This window comes from Acanthisitta chloris, unplaced genomic scaffold, assembly GCF_000695815.1.
Source record: "Acanthisitta chloris isolate BGI_N310 unplaced genomic scaffold, ASM69581v1 scaffold12541, whole genome shotgun sequence".
In the NCBI taxonomy this organism is placed as follows: Eukaryota; Metazoa; Chordata; class Aves; order Passeriformes; family Acanthisittidae; genus Acanthisitta; species Acanthisitta chloris.
The window spans coordinates 21433-40683 of NW_008657695.1; the positions used below are offsets into that span (position 1 = coordinate 21433).

Consider the following 19251-nt stretch of genomic DNA (forward strand, 5'->3'; position numbering starts at 1 on the left):
GGACCAGTGAGAGAAAAGCAGGAGATTGAATTGGCAGTGCTAGAATGTTGTCATATGCTTGATTCATGTCCTTTTCTTCTGCCCATGCCTTGACTAAGAACTGCCCATCTATATATTCTGGGAGCAATGTGATTTTACTTACTGCTTTGTGAATCTCACTACAATGGTAGATATGCATAGAAATTGTGTGATCTTTGCTTTTCATAAATGTTAGTAAAAAACAAGTTTTCTGTACTCTCTCATTCACACTGTTGTCCCTCCCCAACTTTTCTACTTGTGTGATTACTCTGCAAATGGTTTTGCCATTAATCAGCATTGTATCTTGTGAGCCTGAGGTTCTGGTGTTATACAGTTGTTTTGACAGTTTATTTTATTTAAAACTAGCTAAGATTTTTATATATAAAATTATGAAAAGTCTTTTGGAGGAATTAGTTCAAACTGTTTTTCCTTCTTGTGGATGACAGAATATGAAAAATAGCATAAAAAAGCAGCCAGAAATTGAATTTATAATTATTGGAAGGTCTTAATGTGAAGCAATGTAAAATATCCGTGTTGAACATCAGAATAATCTTTAGCATTTTTTTAAAATCAGGTGGTGTGAGGGGCATTGTTCATTCAGCCTGAGTTTCACTAAGAGAATAAATGCTTACCATGGTAATTTTAAGATCATAGAATCATAGAATCAACCTGGTTGGAAGAGACCTCAAAGATCATTGAGTCCAACCCTACCATGGTTACTAGACCATGGCACTAAGTGCCACATCCAGTCTCATGCAATTCAGACTTTTATTCCATTTGATCTGTATGCAAGGTATTTATCCCTTTGCCTGAGCAATATTATGTTTAAACTATAGCTGTATCACTTAGATCAACAGCACAGTGTGCTGTGAGTTGGAACTGCACTTTGGTTTATGTCTTGTAGCTTGAGACTTGCAATTGTTTACAGAGAATGCTAATCAGACTTTCCAGAGGAGGAAAGCAGTAAATGGTGATTTATAATCATTTGGTTACATTATAATGCTGTGTGACAAAGATTTGATTTCTCCATCCAGCTAAAGAACACCCATATTTCCAGTTTTATTAAGTTACTTGGTCTGCAGATGACAAAACTAAGAGTACTCTTTTCGCATATGGTTAAACTAAGTGCAAATCTATACTACTTTAGCCTATCTGGCATTTCTGGTGCATTTACTCACATGCTACCTAGACATTGTGCTGTGTTTGGAAGGTTACAGATTTCTTAAGGAGGAAGAGCTTATATGGTTTTAGTCCTAAAAGGGAATCTATTTTGAATTTAAAGAGTATGTGGCATTTTTTTATCATTTGTTATTAAACTGGCCCATTATTTTACCACTGAAGGCAAAAACTGATCTATTTTTTTTCCAAAGTTTTGGAAGAGTTACCTTAGAAATTTCAATAGCTTTATTATATTTGGGAGGTGTGTGTGTTTTCTGTCTGCTTCTCCTTAGAGGGAACATGGTATTAGAATTGTGGAAAAAAAATTATTTAGATTATTAAGCCCAGCAATGTGACTATTAGTTTTCCATTTGTTAGTGCTGAACTATTTGCAATATGATGGCAACAAATGTTGTGCTTTTAAAAGCCTGTGGAAACAATTAATTTCTGATTACCAGCTATGGTGTTTTGTTGACATTAGAGAAATCCCTTGATGCTGTCACTTTTGTTTTTTGGCTAAGGGATTAACGATGTTTTAAATAATGGATTAGTTAGAGGAAAATATGATTATTAGGTCTTAAAAACACTGTCAGCAGTTTGTGTTAATATAGTTTTATTTTCCTGTGAAAGAAGATAAATCTTTCAAAGTAATCTCTGTATAGTCACTTGTAAATTGTCCCTTCTACTGGACAATCAAAATGTATTTGCAGCAGTTAATGCATATGTTACTGGGTATGTATTCAACTAGATTTAAGGTATTATCTAGATATTTAAGGATCATCATGATTCATGTACCTATTTTGAAGTTCAGCCTGAAAGATCTTGGTTGTTACACCTAATTACATTTACTTGCACTAGTGAAATGTAGCAAAATGTAGAGATTCTCTAGGGGTAGTTACTTGGGGTAATTGAAAAGCTAATATATGTATCATTTCTTAGTTCAGAAATGACTTAGTAGCACACTGGAATTTGCTAAATGCAAAAGATAAATTTATCTCTATATTTTTTCTCTGTGTGTTCAGTGGTTGTCAAATATTTAATAAGGTTGTAACTTGTTTTGCTTAAAGCATCATAATGTTATGTAGTTTTCTGACCTAAAGGACACTATAATAAAATATCTTTTTCCTTTTCCAGTATTGGGAAAAGATCAAAATAACTGTGAAGCAGAAGACTCATATTCCTCATCCCTCGTGTCTTCTTTATTAATTTAGTATTTATTTCATTATTACCTGAAGTCAGAACCAACATGGTTGAGCAGATGATGATTCAGCAAAGGGCTGAGGAAATTGCTGGTGTTTTGAGCTTTTGCCATGTGTGTTCTTAAAGTATTGAGTCTTGTATAGGTTGACAAACTTCTAAAGAAATAAAGTATTTACTGGTAATACAGTAATGATGATCTTTACATAAATAAATTGTGATTTGCATTAGTCAAGTGCCTAACTTGCAGGTCCTTTCTGCCACATACTGCTTGAGATATTTGTCAAATTGCTCAATTTCTTTGTGCCATGATCTTGCCATTTATAAAATGTATATTAATCTCTTCTCTTTCCTGTGTTGTCTAATGGAAATACATTAATTATTTTGGACTTCCAGTAACTTTCGAAGCTTTAGGTCTTGTGTCTCATTTTCTTCAAGGCATTGCAATGCTGACCCTTAGTCCCTTTTTCCAGTTTTCTGAATTCTGCATGCTAACTAATATTTGCTTAACCAATTCCCTTTGAGGAAAATAAATGACAGCAAAGGCTAAGCAACAGTCACTCTCTAAAATTACTACATTCCACTCAAGCAAATTTTATCTGAGAAATCTAGAAGCTGTGATAAACCTGCTCCTGAATAACTTTTTGTAAACAGAGTTCCAAAGAATATCAAGAGAACACAGAGTTTGTTATGGATCTTGTAAGTTGCTGAGAGAGTGTGCAGTGAGTGGTTTTCTGTAAGCAAATGTTGCTCAGAGTAGGAAAGTGGAGACAACTAGTAAATAAACACATTTTGTTTACCACCTACAGTGCTTGGTAATTTGTCTTCCCTCTGGCCCTTCCACTACCTAACCAAGTTTTATAAATATCTGTGACAGATCTATAGGTCTCCTAATGATTGCTCATTCTGGTCAAATATAGTTGTGCTCAGTTAACAAGTTTGGTTATGCTTCTTGCATTGTCATGCTCTGAGATGTACAAAGCTCTTTGGTATTTCCAGGGATCTGTATTTAACATCATCTCACTCAGGGCTTTGCAGATGTGAAGGATGGAAATAAGGAGATCTCTACAGGCATTTCAATGTTTGCAGTGATGCAGGGTTAATTTTTTAGTTGAAATGAGTGTTATTCAATAGTATTACATTAGGAAATCAAAGCTTCAGGCAAGAAGGGCTCATATGTGCCTTGTATGGTTCTTGTGCCAAGTTCAGTGTTTTCTGTCTGCATCCTTATCTGGTGTTGAACATAAAAACAGCCTTAGTGATTTTGGAGAAAAATATTCATGTGACACATAGTCTAAGAGTATCATGTTGCAAAGTGTCTAGAGTAAACACTGTCTCAGATATGTTAATAGTAAGAACTAATCAGAAAGGAGGGAACAAAGTCCATTATTCAGCAATACTCAGAACTCTGCAGTGAATGAAATACAGGCTTTCATTATTTATTCTGTGACATATCAAGAGGATTGCTGTTTTTTAGTTGATAAGCATGTAAAGGGTTCAGCATGTCTTTTAAACTACTATTCTCAGTGAAAAATGTAAATGTCTGTGTACCATGTGGAACAGAAAAAGCCAAATAGTTAGTTCCTTGAGGAGTATATGCTAAATAAATAAAGAATATTTATGAAGTCTTATTGCTGGTAATTTGTTCATGCTGCTGACTCATTTTGATGCTATGGTGATCAGTACAGTGAAAAAATATGTATCAGTTAATGGAAATAAGCTGTTTTTCTCTGGTTACTTTCACAAGTATTTGAAAGCAAAATGTATTTCTTGTCTATAGATAGACTTTCTTCTGTGTACATTTTTAAATCTCTATAATTAGTGATCCTAGGGCTAACACATGTTAAAAGGTTGAGTGTAGCAGTTAAATGTAGCTCTATTGAGTGCTGAGAAATGCCTGTCTCAAATATGAGGCTTGGTTTGGTGTTTGTCATTGAAGAGACTTCCATTGACGTCAGTGGCAAACGCATGTGTTTTGTGACAGTTTGTATGTTAATGCTTTATCATCCTGTGCTAACCCATCAAAGGTCATTGGCTAACTATAGCTCTAAGTAGCATGTCACTTGTGCACAAGGACCATTAAACTTAATGGAAATGGATAATTGGAGAACAAATTTGGTTGAGTACAAATAGAGCTAAAAGGCACATGATTGACCTTTTTTAATGTCTTTGAAAATTGGGATGAGTTCTTATTTCAGTGTAACCTAATCTTTTTATTAGTTGTAGCTTGGACATGGAAGGCATTAATGGAACATGCTGAAAGATTGTAATAGTGGCATTTGTCAGAAAATAGAATCATAGATTATAAAAGACAAATTTATGGATAAAGATTACTGAATATCAACCTCTGTTTATATCATACAGCTTCAGACTTTTTGTCACATACAATTGGTCCAGAAAACAGGAGTAGTAAAAGCTGCAAGTTTATATAGACTGAGTCATTCTGTAATCTTAAGCAGTTGCTATAGAGAGGTAATGTTTTACCTTTATACCAAGCATTGCAGCTGTAGTCACTCTTCAGAGGAAAAGGAAATTATATCCATATTACTGGATTGAGTGACACACGTCAAAACGATCAAACTAGTTATTGTAGAAGCAGCAGAGTTGTTGCTTAAATAGAAAATAGCTATTGTTTCATGTTTCATGGTATTTTACTGGAAATATATATTAAAAAGTTACAGGCAAATTACAAAGTGGGAACTCTGTGTTAATGATTTTAAAATCCCAACAGCATAGTAGGAATGTTCCATGAAATGGGAGTCTGAAAAAGAACCCCAGAGAACTCTCAGATATATGTTCCATGGATTTTGGATTTGCCCTTAGCATCTTTTCTCTTCCCATGAATGCTATGAAGGCATAGAAATGAATTTATTTCTTTACTTCGGATAACGATGTTATGATAAAGAATGCAAAATATTTACTGCATGAGTATTGAAGCCTGTTTTTCTATGGATTTGTGTTTGATATTTCCTACCTTCCATCATTCCATATGATCCATTTACTTACATTAGGATGCTCAGCTCCTGTATGAAAAGGCTGGTTAGACAAAAAGTGACTAAGAATTTATTGGTGCTTACTGGTTGCTGAAAGAGCTGTAGGAAAGATAGTGTTAAGTGCAGCTCATGGTTTGTTAGTTCAGTAAGTTAGCAGGAGTACTAATATTCCTCAGAGAGACTGATTTTTACCAGGTTTGCAGGAACTTAATATTTTTAAGACTTGCATTTGGCTGCAAAATGATTGTCAGGACGATTCTGGACAGGAAAATGAGTTCAGGTTGCAGGACTCTCATTTTCTTGGCTGACAGGCTGAAAATGAATATATACCTTGAAACTGACTATTCAGTTTTCCATTAGGTGAAGTAGATCAGATACAGATAGTGTGTAACTGAGAGAAAAGAATGGATGTTGTAGAAGAAATGACATGAGGATTGCTTAGATGGCTTTGATGAAGAGGGCACAAAAGCTAGAAGGGAGAATAGGACAAAATATAACACTGAAAGAGTGAAAAGAGAAGGTGAATTGGTTATTGCTTTAGAAAAATTAATTTAAATGGGAAGTAATACAGAAAAAATAGATTAAGAACATAAACAAGGGATACAGTAATTTGTAAAGCATATGTTTGCAAGATACTTGGCACAAAATTCTGTAAACAATCTGTCATTCAAATAATTGTCACATCTATTAGATACCTGCTAGTGCTTGTTTTTGAAAGGGGTCAAAGATGGCACAGCTCTCATTTTCAGACACCTACTTGAGCATCACGATCTACTTCTTATTTTTCTTAAATTATTTAATTATTATTTTGATCAGATCTTTCCATTATATTGCCTTGTACTTTCCCATGTAATCCATGTTACCAATTCAGATGCTAAGTAAAATAAATTCTAGGCATAAGAGGGTTCAACAGCTGCATGAAACAGATTCAGCTCTCTGTGATGAGCTGTATGAATTTGTGCTATCAGAATTGGTATGAAATTCAGGAAATAGGAATGAAGCAGATGCTGGATGCATAGATGCTGAAGCTCCTGCTTCTTTGGGAGTTTTAGTAAGATTTTTTTGAGAAGTGTAGTATAGATTTTAAAAATGGTTGTTCAGATTATAAAATGCACTACCTTTCAGACTGACCATACATGCTCTGCTCTTCCTTAATGTGACTCTTGCAGTGTTACTTGGAAAAGACAGTTGCTGATCTGAAGTATGTTGTCAAAGTGGTTCTTTGCTTACCACACACTTGAAAGACATCTTCACAGGTGTTTATTGGTGGCTAGAAACCTATTGATGTTCCCTTCTTCTCTGTCTAAAATGTTCTGTGTACATGTGGCAACTATGTTTTGTGAACATGTGGCAACTGGAGAACGCTGAGTTAGTGCCGAGTTCATTATTTTAGCCAAATATGTATCTATGAAAGTTTGATGATTTAGAACACTGTTTTTAAACATTTATATCCCTTTTTTTAGAAGGCTGCATATTTGTCTTGGGTTGAGAAATCTCTTCTTAACGTTCACTTGCTATTTGTTTACATCATAAGGGCAATTGTTAGGATGTCTGGTTTGTGTGAACCTCAAGAGCAAGGATATTCTGTGGTTAGATAAATAGATGCAGGGAATGGGAGTCAGCTTAGGAATATTTTTCTCTGTTGAGAGATGTAGAAGACTTCTGACTCAGGATGGAAGTGTTTTGAAGCATAAAATATCTTTCTTAATCAAGGAGATTTATTTTTGTGCTATGCCAACATCTTGGTATGGAGTAGAGCAGAATTTCTTTGTTCCTGTTTGTGGTTTAAAAACCCAAATCCCTAGTTATGAAATGTTACACCTGATTATTTCTGTTATCAGTTGTTCTGGCTGGCATGATTAGCTAACAGATAGGTGATGTTCTATTAGAAGTCATGTCCTGTTCATGCTAGTCTGACAACATGATATTCAATCTTTTTCTGTTGAAAGGTTGGTCAGATCAGTTCGATACAGTAGCCTGAGGATGCTTCATGTCTTAGAAAGGATTCTTTGAGCATTGTGGGTGTTGGTTGGTTTTTTTCTCATGAAAGGAAAAGGTAAACAGTTATATTTGTGGTTTGGAAGACTGTCAGGGGGACTTACGTCTTAAAATGGAGCAGAAGAAGGTGGAAGGGAATCTTTGAAGACACTGTTATAGGGCTAAAGAGCAAGGTGCATAAATCAAGCTGATAGTGAACTGTCATGGCCTGAACAAAGTCTCACTGCTGTCCTAGTCATGCTAGAACTCCCAGTATGAACCAGAGTGAAAAACAGACAAGGGATATGCCACAATTGGTATTGCCAGCATTTGTTGTTCCTTTCTCCATACTTTCCAGAATTCAGATATTTTCTTTCTGCAACTTGGCATCTGTCTTGCTGTGGCCTTTTCTTTTTTCTTGCTGTTCTTCATCTACATCCCTGCACTTCTCCTTTTCTAGAATTCATGTTTTTCTTCTCTCTTCTACCTTCAAGTTCTTACATTCTTCGCACAGTCTTTCTCTTCCTCTACAGCTTTAAGAAACATCAGTTTCATTTAAATCTTTCTCTTTGGATTAAAGCAGGATTTTTGCTGGGACACTATAGCTAGTGTTTATCCTACATGGTTGTTTAAATCGTGTTAGAAGCTACTGAGTAATTTTATGGGGGAAAATGAAAGTATTGTGTTCAGCAATAAAATTTCAGACTGTTTTACTTTTTTTTTTTCTTTTTTTTGGTGAACTGATGCTGTTTTTTTCCTTTTAAGAACAGAGAGCTCTCCAAACCTGTAGTTAGCTTCAATAAAATTTGTCTAAGGAGGCCTGTTATGTGGATCATATCTGGCAGCACAGTGTTTTGCTTCTGGATGAATAATGCTAAAATTTCTTCCAGACAGTGGTTTTGTGTGTGTGTGTTGGGGTGTGAGTATGGCAGTGAATTAGTTGGCTCGTTCTTAGATCCTCCAAAATACCTGAAGAGATTTTCTATCTGGTGTTCTGCACAGGAAGAGTAGTACAACATTTGGATTAACAGAAGAGTTACGAATCTTACAAATAACTGGATTGTCTATGGAAGTTCTTTAAGAACTGGCCATGATTCCATCTGTTTTTCAAGAATAAAAGAACAAATTGCATGTAGGAGTCCAGCTGAGCCACTGTTCATCCTCATAATGTTTTATGATTCGACTTTGCTGCCTGACTTTTCCATGTGACTCTGTATGAGAGTCGGAGCACCTGGAAGAGCTAAGGTACTGAATAGGGAATGGTGGTGGTCATAAGGGGAGTAATAAAGCTAGCTAGGTAGTCTTAGTGTCTCAGGGGTTTAGGTGCCTCGATAGTCCTGAGGTAGGTGCCTCTAAGAGTTTGGGACTTGCATCTTACACAATGTGGGTTTTTACCAGCTTTATTGGGTGTAGAAGACTGCAGTCTTTCCTTAAAAGTTGTCTTGGGGGAATCTCAAAAGAGAGTCAAACTCAAAAGCTTGAATTTTATTTTATTTTAAATAAAAAACCATTATAGTAAACAGAATATGTAGTATTACAGCCTGATTATTCCAGGAATTTGAGGGACAAATGAAATCTTCAAAACTTGTGACTGTTCATAAACAATCTCCACATCATTTCTGAAAGGCAGTAGGAGGGCTAACTACTCTCAGATCTTGTTATTAATTGCTTTTAATTTCTAAGGCCTAAAACAAGTGTTAGCTTTGAGCATGAGTATAGAAAAACTGAAGACTCTAATTTGTATGTTTAATGTTATACTTAAAATAATAAAGGAATAAAAAACAACTCGGACTTCTCTCCATGGAATGTCAACTGAATGTGATGATGCCACACAAACTTGAAGGGTGTCTTAGAATGTGTCCATTAGAAGATTTCTGGGATGAAAAGGACCTCTTTAGTGCAGAGGATCTCTTTGATGCAGCATTGTTCATCTATATTTCCTGAGACTTCTGAATTCTGCTTCCATAAAGAGAAATTAAAAAGTATTTTAGAGGTGGAAGGAAAGACAAATTTGTCAATGGTGTTTTATTAGCTATTGGTCAGACTGGTGAAGGTTGGAGACTGCTGCTAAAGATTTTGTTTTTAAAACCTTTGCTATTAAATTTTATGGTTTAGGCTACACACTAAGCAGGATTATTTGAATAGATGTATTTAATTGTGGTCAAGTATGCAAATATAGTTCAAAGTATTGGGGAATCATGAGTCCAGCAGATTTATGAATATTTTCCATAAGGTCAGTTGCCATTATGCTTAAAAAGTCTATTTATGAAATCTGTTCATAGATTTTACTAGAAGACAATGACTGGGAGATTTAGAGGCATTTGGTTAAAAGAAGTTTTAAAATAATCATGTTACTTATTTCTGCAGTGTTATCAGATTGTATGTGGAGTCTTCAGAAGTGAACAGCACTAAATGTGTATAAAAATATTTATTGTCACTGCTAAGGAGAACTTCCAGTATCAGAAACAAATGAGGTGTGAAGAGGTGGAGGACAAGAATGGGATAAAATCAGTATCATGTATATGAAGTGGTAAGAATGAACCAGATGGGTTTTATTTTAAAATTTATTTTTTAATTCTGAATCAGTTTTGTTTCCTAAACAATTGATTCCAGTATGTTTGTAGCAATTTATTTTAAGAATATCAAAAGGCCAGAATTTTTCTTTGCCTATTTCTTACTGAATTTGGTTAGTATGTTCTTGAATAATTTTAGGTTAAGCAGGAATATCCATCTGCACAAAATACACCTTTTCTCCACTGTCCCCACATCCTACGACCATTCTTAGCAGCTACTGTTTTCTTAGCAAGTACCTGGTTTAGGGTACATAGAAATGTGTGAGGAAAGTATTACTAGAGGGTAGGTAGCAGTGTTGTTTTACAAGAGTAAGTTCACTGAAAGGCATTAGAGAGCTAGTCATTACTTGGTAGAATATCTGTCCTTTTAATCTACTTTAACACTGTTCTACTAAAAACTGCATCAAGCAGCCCAGACTGTATTGAAATGCATCCTGCTGTGTGGCATCTCTCTTTTCTCTTCACAGTCTCAGCTATTTAAATTGCAAGTTGTTTTGGAGAGGAATTTTCTGTTACTCTGTATTTTTATGGTATCTAACACATTGGGAATCTGTCTTTGGTTGTTGGCGTTGCAGGAAGCTTATAAAGCTCTTTGTTGATAATCTCAGCCATACCCCAACAATGTGGTGTAGGATGTAAAGGCCATAACTGTTTTATCTTCATTGCTTTTTGGGATGTTCCACCTAGCTCTGTAGTCAGCATTTTCAGTTTTGAATCTAATTCTTTAAATTTTCCATGTTACATTGTGTTATTCCTGTGTTTGTTTTCATTTGCCATTATCTCTGCACCACCACCTTCACACTACAGCATTATGTTTTTGGTGCTATGCAGGAAGAACCCACATTAGTACTTCAGAATTATTTTTGGCATTTATTGTGTAAAATGATACATGCTGGAATGTTAAAATCCTAGTGCGTGGAGTCACTAAGTTTTATGGTTGTGCTAACATTTCTCTGTGAGATGTTTCATATGTGCATCCCTGCTGTGGTCACATTAGTTCTTTATGAACTGTTCCTGCCATGCATACGTTTTAAACTGGGAAAAGATCCATCCTGATGTAGGTTTAAAAGTGCAGAGGTTTAACCACTTTGTAGTGCAATGTCAGTATAATAACAAGCTGTGCAGTCCAGGCTCTGGGTACCTCTTAAAAGCACCTGGCTCTGTCTTCTTTGCACCCTCCCCTTGGGGATGGGAATAACTGCATTGAAGATTGTCAATATATCACATGCACAAACAATTCATTGTGTTTGGGATGTGTCATCCTATGGATCTGCATGTGCCAAGTAAATGAATCTTCAGTGATTCATCTGGCAGGTTATGTTACATATTCCTTTGTGGGAAATGCTGAATAAAAATCTGGGATCTGATTTCTATCCCTATGCTTATGGTGTTCACTACCAAGAATGCTGCTATGCAGTTTTGTTTGTTATTAAAACATTAAAAGGAAAGTAGAACTAATGGGTTGGGGTAAGCAGCCTCCCTCAGGTTTTACATTTTCCAAGTACAAATTCATTAAAGCTGATCTACAAATGAAACTGAAAAATGTTTTACAAGGCATTTATTGAAACATTACCAAGTACTTTTTTCTTTAGAAGCTTCTGTATTTTGATGTGTTTTGGGTAAAAGCACGTATCTATTATTATTCATATTTATACAGTTTTATAATTGTTTCATACATGCTTAGTGCAAAATGGGATCCAATACAAATACAATTTCAGTACTTTTGCTGGCTTTTTTCAAATTATTGTGGAAAACTAGTTTTTCAATTATACAGGAAATGTTTAGAGACTCTAATGAACACAGTCAAAAGGATGCAAAAATTTAAATGGGAAAGTGAACATCAAAATTATTCCTTTTCTATAAGAGATGGAAAATCTTTTTAATCTGAGAAGAAGATTTTCTTAAAGAAAATAGGCAGTTTTCCATTGTGACAAAATAACAGCCATTTATAACAAAATTCTGACTTTGATCATTTCTTTCAAAGCAGTTGCTGTATGAGTGAAGCAGCTGGTTTACACTGGAAGTAGTGGTGCTGCTATGTGTGGAGAGGAATAGAGTAAAATGCAATTTACTATCAAACTCATTTCAAGACTGCTTACTCCTAAGTAAGGGCAGAATATGTTATTGGTAGTGTCAACACTTAGATTTCAAAGCACTTGGAAGTGCCAGACTTGTGTTGTTTTCTTCTGTCACCAGTGCGTGTAGGAGAGGAGGAAGTGGCCAACGTGATGAATTGAGAGTTGAACAGAAAAGTGATTATAGAAACTCTTGGAAAAAGAGTGTGGTCAGGGAGGTTGAAAGCAATTTGCTCAGCTGCTTCACTGCAAAAACGCTGGGCTGCAGTTCAGAAAACCTTCAGACTGCACTCTGAAAGTATTCTTCTTGCAAAGGCATTTGGGTTTTTGTTACATTTCCTTATCAGAGTGGTCACACCATTAGCCTTTTGCTCTGATGTGACATCAGTTGTCATCCTTGTGAATCACACCAACATAAAGCATCCGTGACAATGAGATCAAGGTGGAAAAGTATAGTCAGTGTTACCTTCTGGTTTTATTTTGGGGTTAATTTAGTAGTCAAAAGCCCTAGAGTCTCTTTTGTAGTGACTGGATATACCACAGGTGACAGTGGTGTGGCATAACTGGGATCTGTGCTGCCTTCTGGAGGTTCTGGACGGGGTAGGACCTCTTCCTTTTAGAAGCCCAAGGTTGCATCACCTGAACTTGGCTGTGAAAGCACAGAGTGACCATGGCAGAAAGAGGAGCCATGCTCTCTAAACACCTGGATGTTGTCTCTGACTTCCCTTTATGGTCTGTTACTAAAGATGGCAAAACCAAGTTTCCGTTTTCATTTAATTCCAGACACAACATTCCTGCAGAATCTCTTAGTGCCCTCAGAAGTATATCTGGACTTTAAAGATCAGCAAGCAAAAGGGGCAGTGTTAGTGAATGGAAATAGTAAAGTCTTAAGGTCCTGCAAAGTTGGATTTTGACCGTTTTTTAAAAAAAATATTTCTATAAAATATACGGAACACATGTAAAACTGTTACTGATAAATAATTAGATTTAGCAAACAGCTGAAGAAACAGCTAAAATAGACACTCACTGATAAAAGAGAAGATAAGCTCATTAACTGAGCTAGGCTCAGGCATACAATGTATTTTTCAGCATATCCAAATATAATTTTGTGTCTTGAAATAATAAATGTACACTATATTTCCATCTTTATTCCAGGAAGCAATTATCCTTTAAGGACAAAACCTTCTTTCCCAAGAACAGGGGATTTCAGTCATCAATTAAAGCTGGACTCACGTTGTTATGCCTTGGCCAAAAGGTCTCATACATCCAAGTGCTGCAGTACTAAGGCTGTATTATCTCTGTGTTTGGTGGTGTTCTGAAAAAGTCTGGAATGCTGGTTCCAGATGGGTGTGCTTCAAAAAGGACATTGAAAACTGGAGATGATTCAGGGTAAGATTGTGAGAATGATGAAGGAATTGGAAGTGTGCTGTTTGCTGAAAGATTTAGATGTAGGTCTGCTTAGCTTAGTAAAATTGTGGTTAAGAGACCATTTGATCACAGTTTAACATATTCATGTTGGGAGCAGAAATGTGATCATAGATGGTGTCTCCTTCTAGCAAACAAAAATAAAATAAGACCAAACAGCTTTGAAGTTAGCCAAATTAGTTTGGAAATAAGGTGCAAAATTTTAACAAGGAAGGCGCTTAAACACTGCAACAACTTACCAATAGGTGTGATGGATTTGCAAGCACTAGAAATACTGTAATTAAGATTGCATGACTTGCATCCCCCCTTAAAATCCATGGCTCTATTTGCAGTGCAGGGTAGTGGTTCAGTTCTGCTCACTTTGATTCTGGTTAAACCATTGAGAGAATTTTTAAGGTATTTCTACATGGCACAGTGTGGTGCAGGGATCCATGCTGGCCCTGACTAAGCTAGGATGGGTTCTAAAAGCAACAAAGCTATACTAGTGTGGTTTTGTATCAGGAGTGACATATATATGTGTGTGTATATATATATATATATATATAGTGTGTGTGTTTTAGCAGGATGGAGTGATTTGTATGCAATGCTTGGTGGTAACAGCTGTTTGCTTGCTCTTAACAAGCTCCTACAGGCAAGGAGTTCTTGAAGCCCTTGGGAATCATATGTAAAACCAAGGATTTCTCATATAGGAGAAGCAGGCATCCAAAAAGAGATTTTTTTCCCCTTTTTTTTTCCTCTATTGTTTACATGGGTTCTGTTTGAGAACAGATGAAAGAAAAGTTATCCAGCTACTTAATGCAAGAAACCATATTGGATACACGCAACCTATGATGTTCAGATAATTGGAGGCTGAGACACAGTGAAGGATTTTTGGCATAGGAACAGTCTGCTGAGGCAGGTGGTGGAGTCTCCATCCCTGAAGGTGTTTAAGGAGTGAATGGACATGGCACTTGGTGCCATGGTCTAGTTGACATGGTGGTGTTAGGTCATAGGTTGGACTTGATGATCTCAGAGGTCTTTTCTGACCTGATTGATTCTGTGATTCTGTGAAGGAGCACATTAAAGGCCCTATCCTTACTCTAGGAGTAAGTGAGATAGGATGCTGGACTGCTGGATTATTGGCCTTATCCCATGTGAATTTTCCTATTTGCTTTCTCACAGTGCGTGTTTCATACTGTTATATTTTGAGAAACCTGTTGCTTTAGTGATAACTTGCAATGTATCAAAATGTGAAGCTTCAGAATGAGTATATGTAAAAGAATCTTTCTTTAAGATAAAAGAGGATTAAAAAACCCCACAAAACCCACCACAAAATTAAACTTTAGAATCGATTAGTTGTATGACTTTTGCCATAGCAACTTGCACCCAACTGTATCAGTTTTATCATATCAGCTGAAGACTGGAGTGTACATTTTGTTCGTTGAACTGTTGTTGTGATGTATTGGACAGATTTATAGTGCAGTTAATGCCTCTGCTTCTTTAGATATGAGTTTCCAGTGCTGGCAAAAACCATTCAGGAAATCAGCCTGTGTATCTGGATTACTTTCCAGGCGTTGAAATGCCTTTTTCTGTCCTGTTTAGCTCTGGATGTTGTTAGACCACTTCATGGTGCAATATATGGATCATGTTTGTAGCCTGTGAGTTGCCAGTACATCTGTCGATGAGTTGCTTAGAGCCACTGATTGAGTCATTGCTAGGAAAGCAAGAGAATTAGAAAAGTACTTGAATCAGAGGGAAAGCTGCATAATAAAGGCATTGCCTTTATGTATTCTATCATGTAGATAACACAGAGCTGCCTGACTGGAGAATGAGCTACTGTAGACATTGCACTGAAGATCACAGTATTCAGCAAGTCTGATCTGATAGCTAGTGCTGTCTTGGGCTTTTCCACTTGATGACTAATGGTACATCAGCAGTACACTATGTACTTATCTTAAATATCAGACTCTAACTGTTCTTGAAAGATTAACATATACATTAATATGATTTTTTTCTGATGTGCATGTCTAGAAGTTTATGAGACTTTTTAGGCACTTTATTATTATAATTTTGAAATATGTGTTACAGAAACAGACTTTGCTGCCATGTTTCTGGAGAAAGGTTTCTGATACTGTTCAATTTTAGGCAATTGAGTGTGTAGTTGCAATAAGCTTCAAAATATTTGGGTGTGGTGAAGCTTTATGTTCCCATCAGATTAAAAATCTTTTGCTTTCATTGTTGTGTTTCACAATGAACAAAGTATTGGTTCATTAAGATGCTTAGAGCACCTTCTGTATATATTATGCTGCGTATCAATTTATAAAGTAGATCACATAAAAACTGCACAAACATTGAGACCTAAAATTATAACACATTGCTTCTAAATGCCACATAAAACTTTAAAAAGCAGCACTAATCCACATGTTTTCTTGCTAAAATTTTTATTTAACGATTTTACTTCCTGAATAGCTATGATTCATGACTTTATGTAGGATCTGGTTGTGCAGAGACATCAGTAAAGGTTTTCTTTACATTTGTGTCTTCTAGTATTTTCAGGATTCAGGTTTGTACTGACTACTTGTTAAAAGCCTTTTTCTCTTTCAGAAATGTTACCATTTGCATTGATAGTCTAAATTCATATACAGTGGAATCAATTTTTATTCGTGATATTTGCTTAAAATTGAGTTGAATATATAAAGACAGTAAATGTGAAAAACATTCTATTAATTACTCTTTATAGTCTTTTAGTATAATTTATCTTTCACTGAAAATGCAAGAGGGGAAAAGTAGCTATGGTCTAATGCTGCTAATAAAATCACGTTTCGTATATTCGCAAGTAGTACGAGTGAGAATTCACCAGAACTGTAATTTGATGACATTGTGGGATTTTGTTTCTCTTTTTCAGTCGGTGGCAAAGACTGGGCGATTGCTGATTAGCCATGAGGCTCCCTTGACAGGAGGATTTGCATCTGAAATCAGTTCCACAGTTCAGGTACACAGGTTATTTGTTTTTAAGTGTTCTGCATGGCTGAATATGTTTACCTATAGAAAATATACTTATTACTACATTAAAAATTGAAGTTTCATTTTTTTCAAGTTATTCTCTTCTACATTTTTATTAATTTTCAGTTTTGTGGATGCTTTTGCCTTACTTTATCTGAACAGCTGAGAAATTATGTACCTACCAGGCACTGTGCATAGCATCTGTTGAGCTAGAAATTTAGCTTTCGCTGCAGAACAGGGAGAATGTGTCATCAGATGCAGAGGAAAAATCTGTATGTATAATCTGTTTTTAATGTGCTGTTTTATTTTTCTCATATGTTTGTCCCTGAAGCTTCTTAAAACATGCATTCTTCAGCATACATTCTAGGAATGTTGGAATCAGAGCCTAGGTCCACCACAGTACAGTGTGACATTACACAGTGCTCAGAGACCTCAGTAGAAAAGGAATCTGCAGAAGTGGTTCAGGTGTAGTTCTGGTGATACTCAGACACGTGTAGAGCTTGAAAGGCTGAGGTGTACTCCAGTACCTGGAGCATGAAGCTTTAACTTTTGTAAGAGTCCCTTTCAGATTCCTGATGTGTTTTATATCTCTACTTGCATACAGATATTCCTCTTACCTTGATTTCTTTCCTACACACATCAGTCATATAGAAACACCTAAAGTGTGTCCATCATCACCTGATTGCTACTTTCTGATTATTCTAGCATAGTTAAATTACAGGATCAGAGAGAAGTGGAATTCTAAAATTCACAAAATATAAACCATATAGGCTGTAATTAAAGCTTGGGAATTAGCCTTTTTGTAGGAAGGAATAGAGTTAGTAGTTCTGGGAATGTAATTTTGAATTAAATACCAAATCAGAATACTATGTTTCTTGATCTTTGTGGTATGATTTCTTTTAAAGAATAGTTATATTAATTTTAATATCATTATATTAAGGTCATTAATTTTTTTAATACCAAAAAGTTGTCTCCATTAAGAACCAAATATTTGGTTGCATGGAGACCTCAGAGCAACCTTCCAGTATCTGAAGGGGTCTTACAAGGAAGCCACAGAGGGACTCTTCATCAGGAACTGTTAGTGATAAGACAAGGAGTAATGGGTTCAAACTGAAAGAAGGGAAATTTAGGTCACATATACAGAAGAAATTCTTTACTATGAGGGTGGTGAGGCACAGGTTGCCCAGAGAGGTTGTGGCCTTCCCATGGCTGAAAGTGTTCAGGGCCAGGTTGGATGGGGCTTGAAGCAACCAAGGCAGGGGGTTGGAACTGGATGATCTGTAAGGTCCTACCAACCCAAACCATTCCATGATTCTAAGCCAAGTTCTCTGAGGGCTGCATTAGTGTATGATTCTATGTTTATTTATCCTTCTAAATAATTAATATTTGACTTCCATTCTTTTATTTGGTTAAACTAGGACAAATAAAGTCATAAGGTACTGCCAACTGTCAGTGTAGAAAGTGATGATTTTTAAAAATTTCTTGCAAAAATGTGAAATAAACTCAACCAGAAGAGCCTGTCTTTTAGTGTCATGTGTTATTATTAACACTCGAGGAGAAAACTATGCTAAATTGTGCATCAACAGCATAATTTACTGGCATAACAAAGAAAGCATGTGTTGGAAAAAAAATTGAGCTGAAAAGAAAAAATACTTAACAGTAAATATTACTGGCAGAGGATGGAATGCTCAATATATTGCTATAACTACAAAATGAGTTTTTAATCTCCTCAGACTCCACTGAAAAAGCTACTTACCTGATTGACCATCTTGGTGGTGGTGTTCATATCAGATATGCATCTTGAAAAATATCACTTATTTAGAATAGAAAGTATAAAATGCTTTAGTAAAGATTTATTTCTGTCATTATCATAAGAAAATATTTGGTTTATTGTAGTTGCTCATAATTTTGTGTTCATATTTCTTAGGAAACTAGGCCTTGTATCTTGAGAAATATTAGTTAATTTATCACACATGCTCTCTCAGAATAAATGGGATTATAACTCTTTGGTATTGGATTTATCCTTGACAAGTTTCTTTCATATATATTGGTCAACTTGAATCTGTGTTATAGCTGTATTGTCATTACTTCATATATCCATTCTTAAAGGTTCTCTCATCCATACTAAAATTTTGATAGGAATTCCTTTCATGAATATACTGAAAAAAGCGATGAGAATAATATTTACAAAGCATTACAACTTCTTAAAGAACAGTATTGCTTTGGGCATGATAAAGACTTTGCTTTTCATGCTCAGTTAAAAAACTTGATCTCAAAATGATCAAGTTAAATCCATATGTCTAATATTACTGCACTGTAAAAATAAAAACAAAAAGTGAAATTCACTCTTGCTGGATACAATACATACTGAGAATGCCAAAAATCAGAGATTTCAGTTGGCTTTAGTTTCCTCTTACACATGGAACTAATAAGACTTCAATAAAGTGTGTCCAGTTGGATTAGATGGTTAGTTTCCATATTGTTATTCCATCCTTGCTGTGAGGTCTCTTGTCATAGAAATAAGGTGAATAAAAGTACACAGGTTATTTTAAAAGTTAATGGTCACAGACACTTCATGGTGATGTAGACTTCAAGGAAAAGAGTGCGAATGGAAATGATGGCTTTCACTCATGAGCTATAGGAAAAAACTGCATTGAATAGTTTTTTCTTCGTGTGTGAGAGATTTAGAGCAGTGTTTGGAGAGCATATTAAATCAGGTTTGGTCTGTGTTGAATACAGAATATTTTAAAGGGGCACATTATTGCATTAAGTAGTCATTTACTCTGATTTCTCAAACACATAAAACTAAGAACAAGATGAGGCGGTGGTGTTAAAACTCAACGTGATGTGACT

The 19251-nt window shown here is 35.6% G+C and overlaps 1 protein-coding gene across 1 annotated transcript in view; it reads left to right on the forward strand.

Moving 5' to 3' along the window:
* LOC103811831 (2-oxoisovalerate dehydrogenase subunit beta, mitochondrial-like) overlaps positions 1-16387 on the forward strand; it is a gene marked incomplete at both ends in the record, with an annotated part of 37476 nt that extends 21089 nt beyond the window's left edge. The window contains one exon of the mRNA XM_009084828.1: positions 16301-16387. Coding sequence (XP_009083076.1) covers positions 16301-16387 — 87 coding nt within the window. The remainder of the gene's footprint in view (positions 1-16300) is intronic.
* Positions 16388-19251: the final 2864 nt, after the last annotated feature.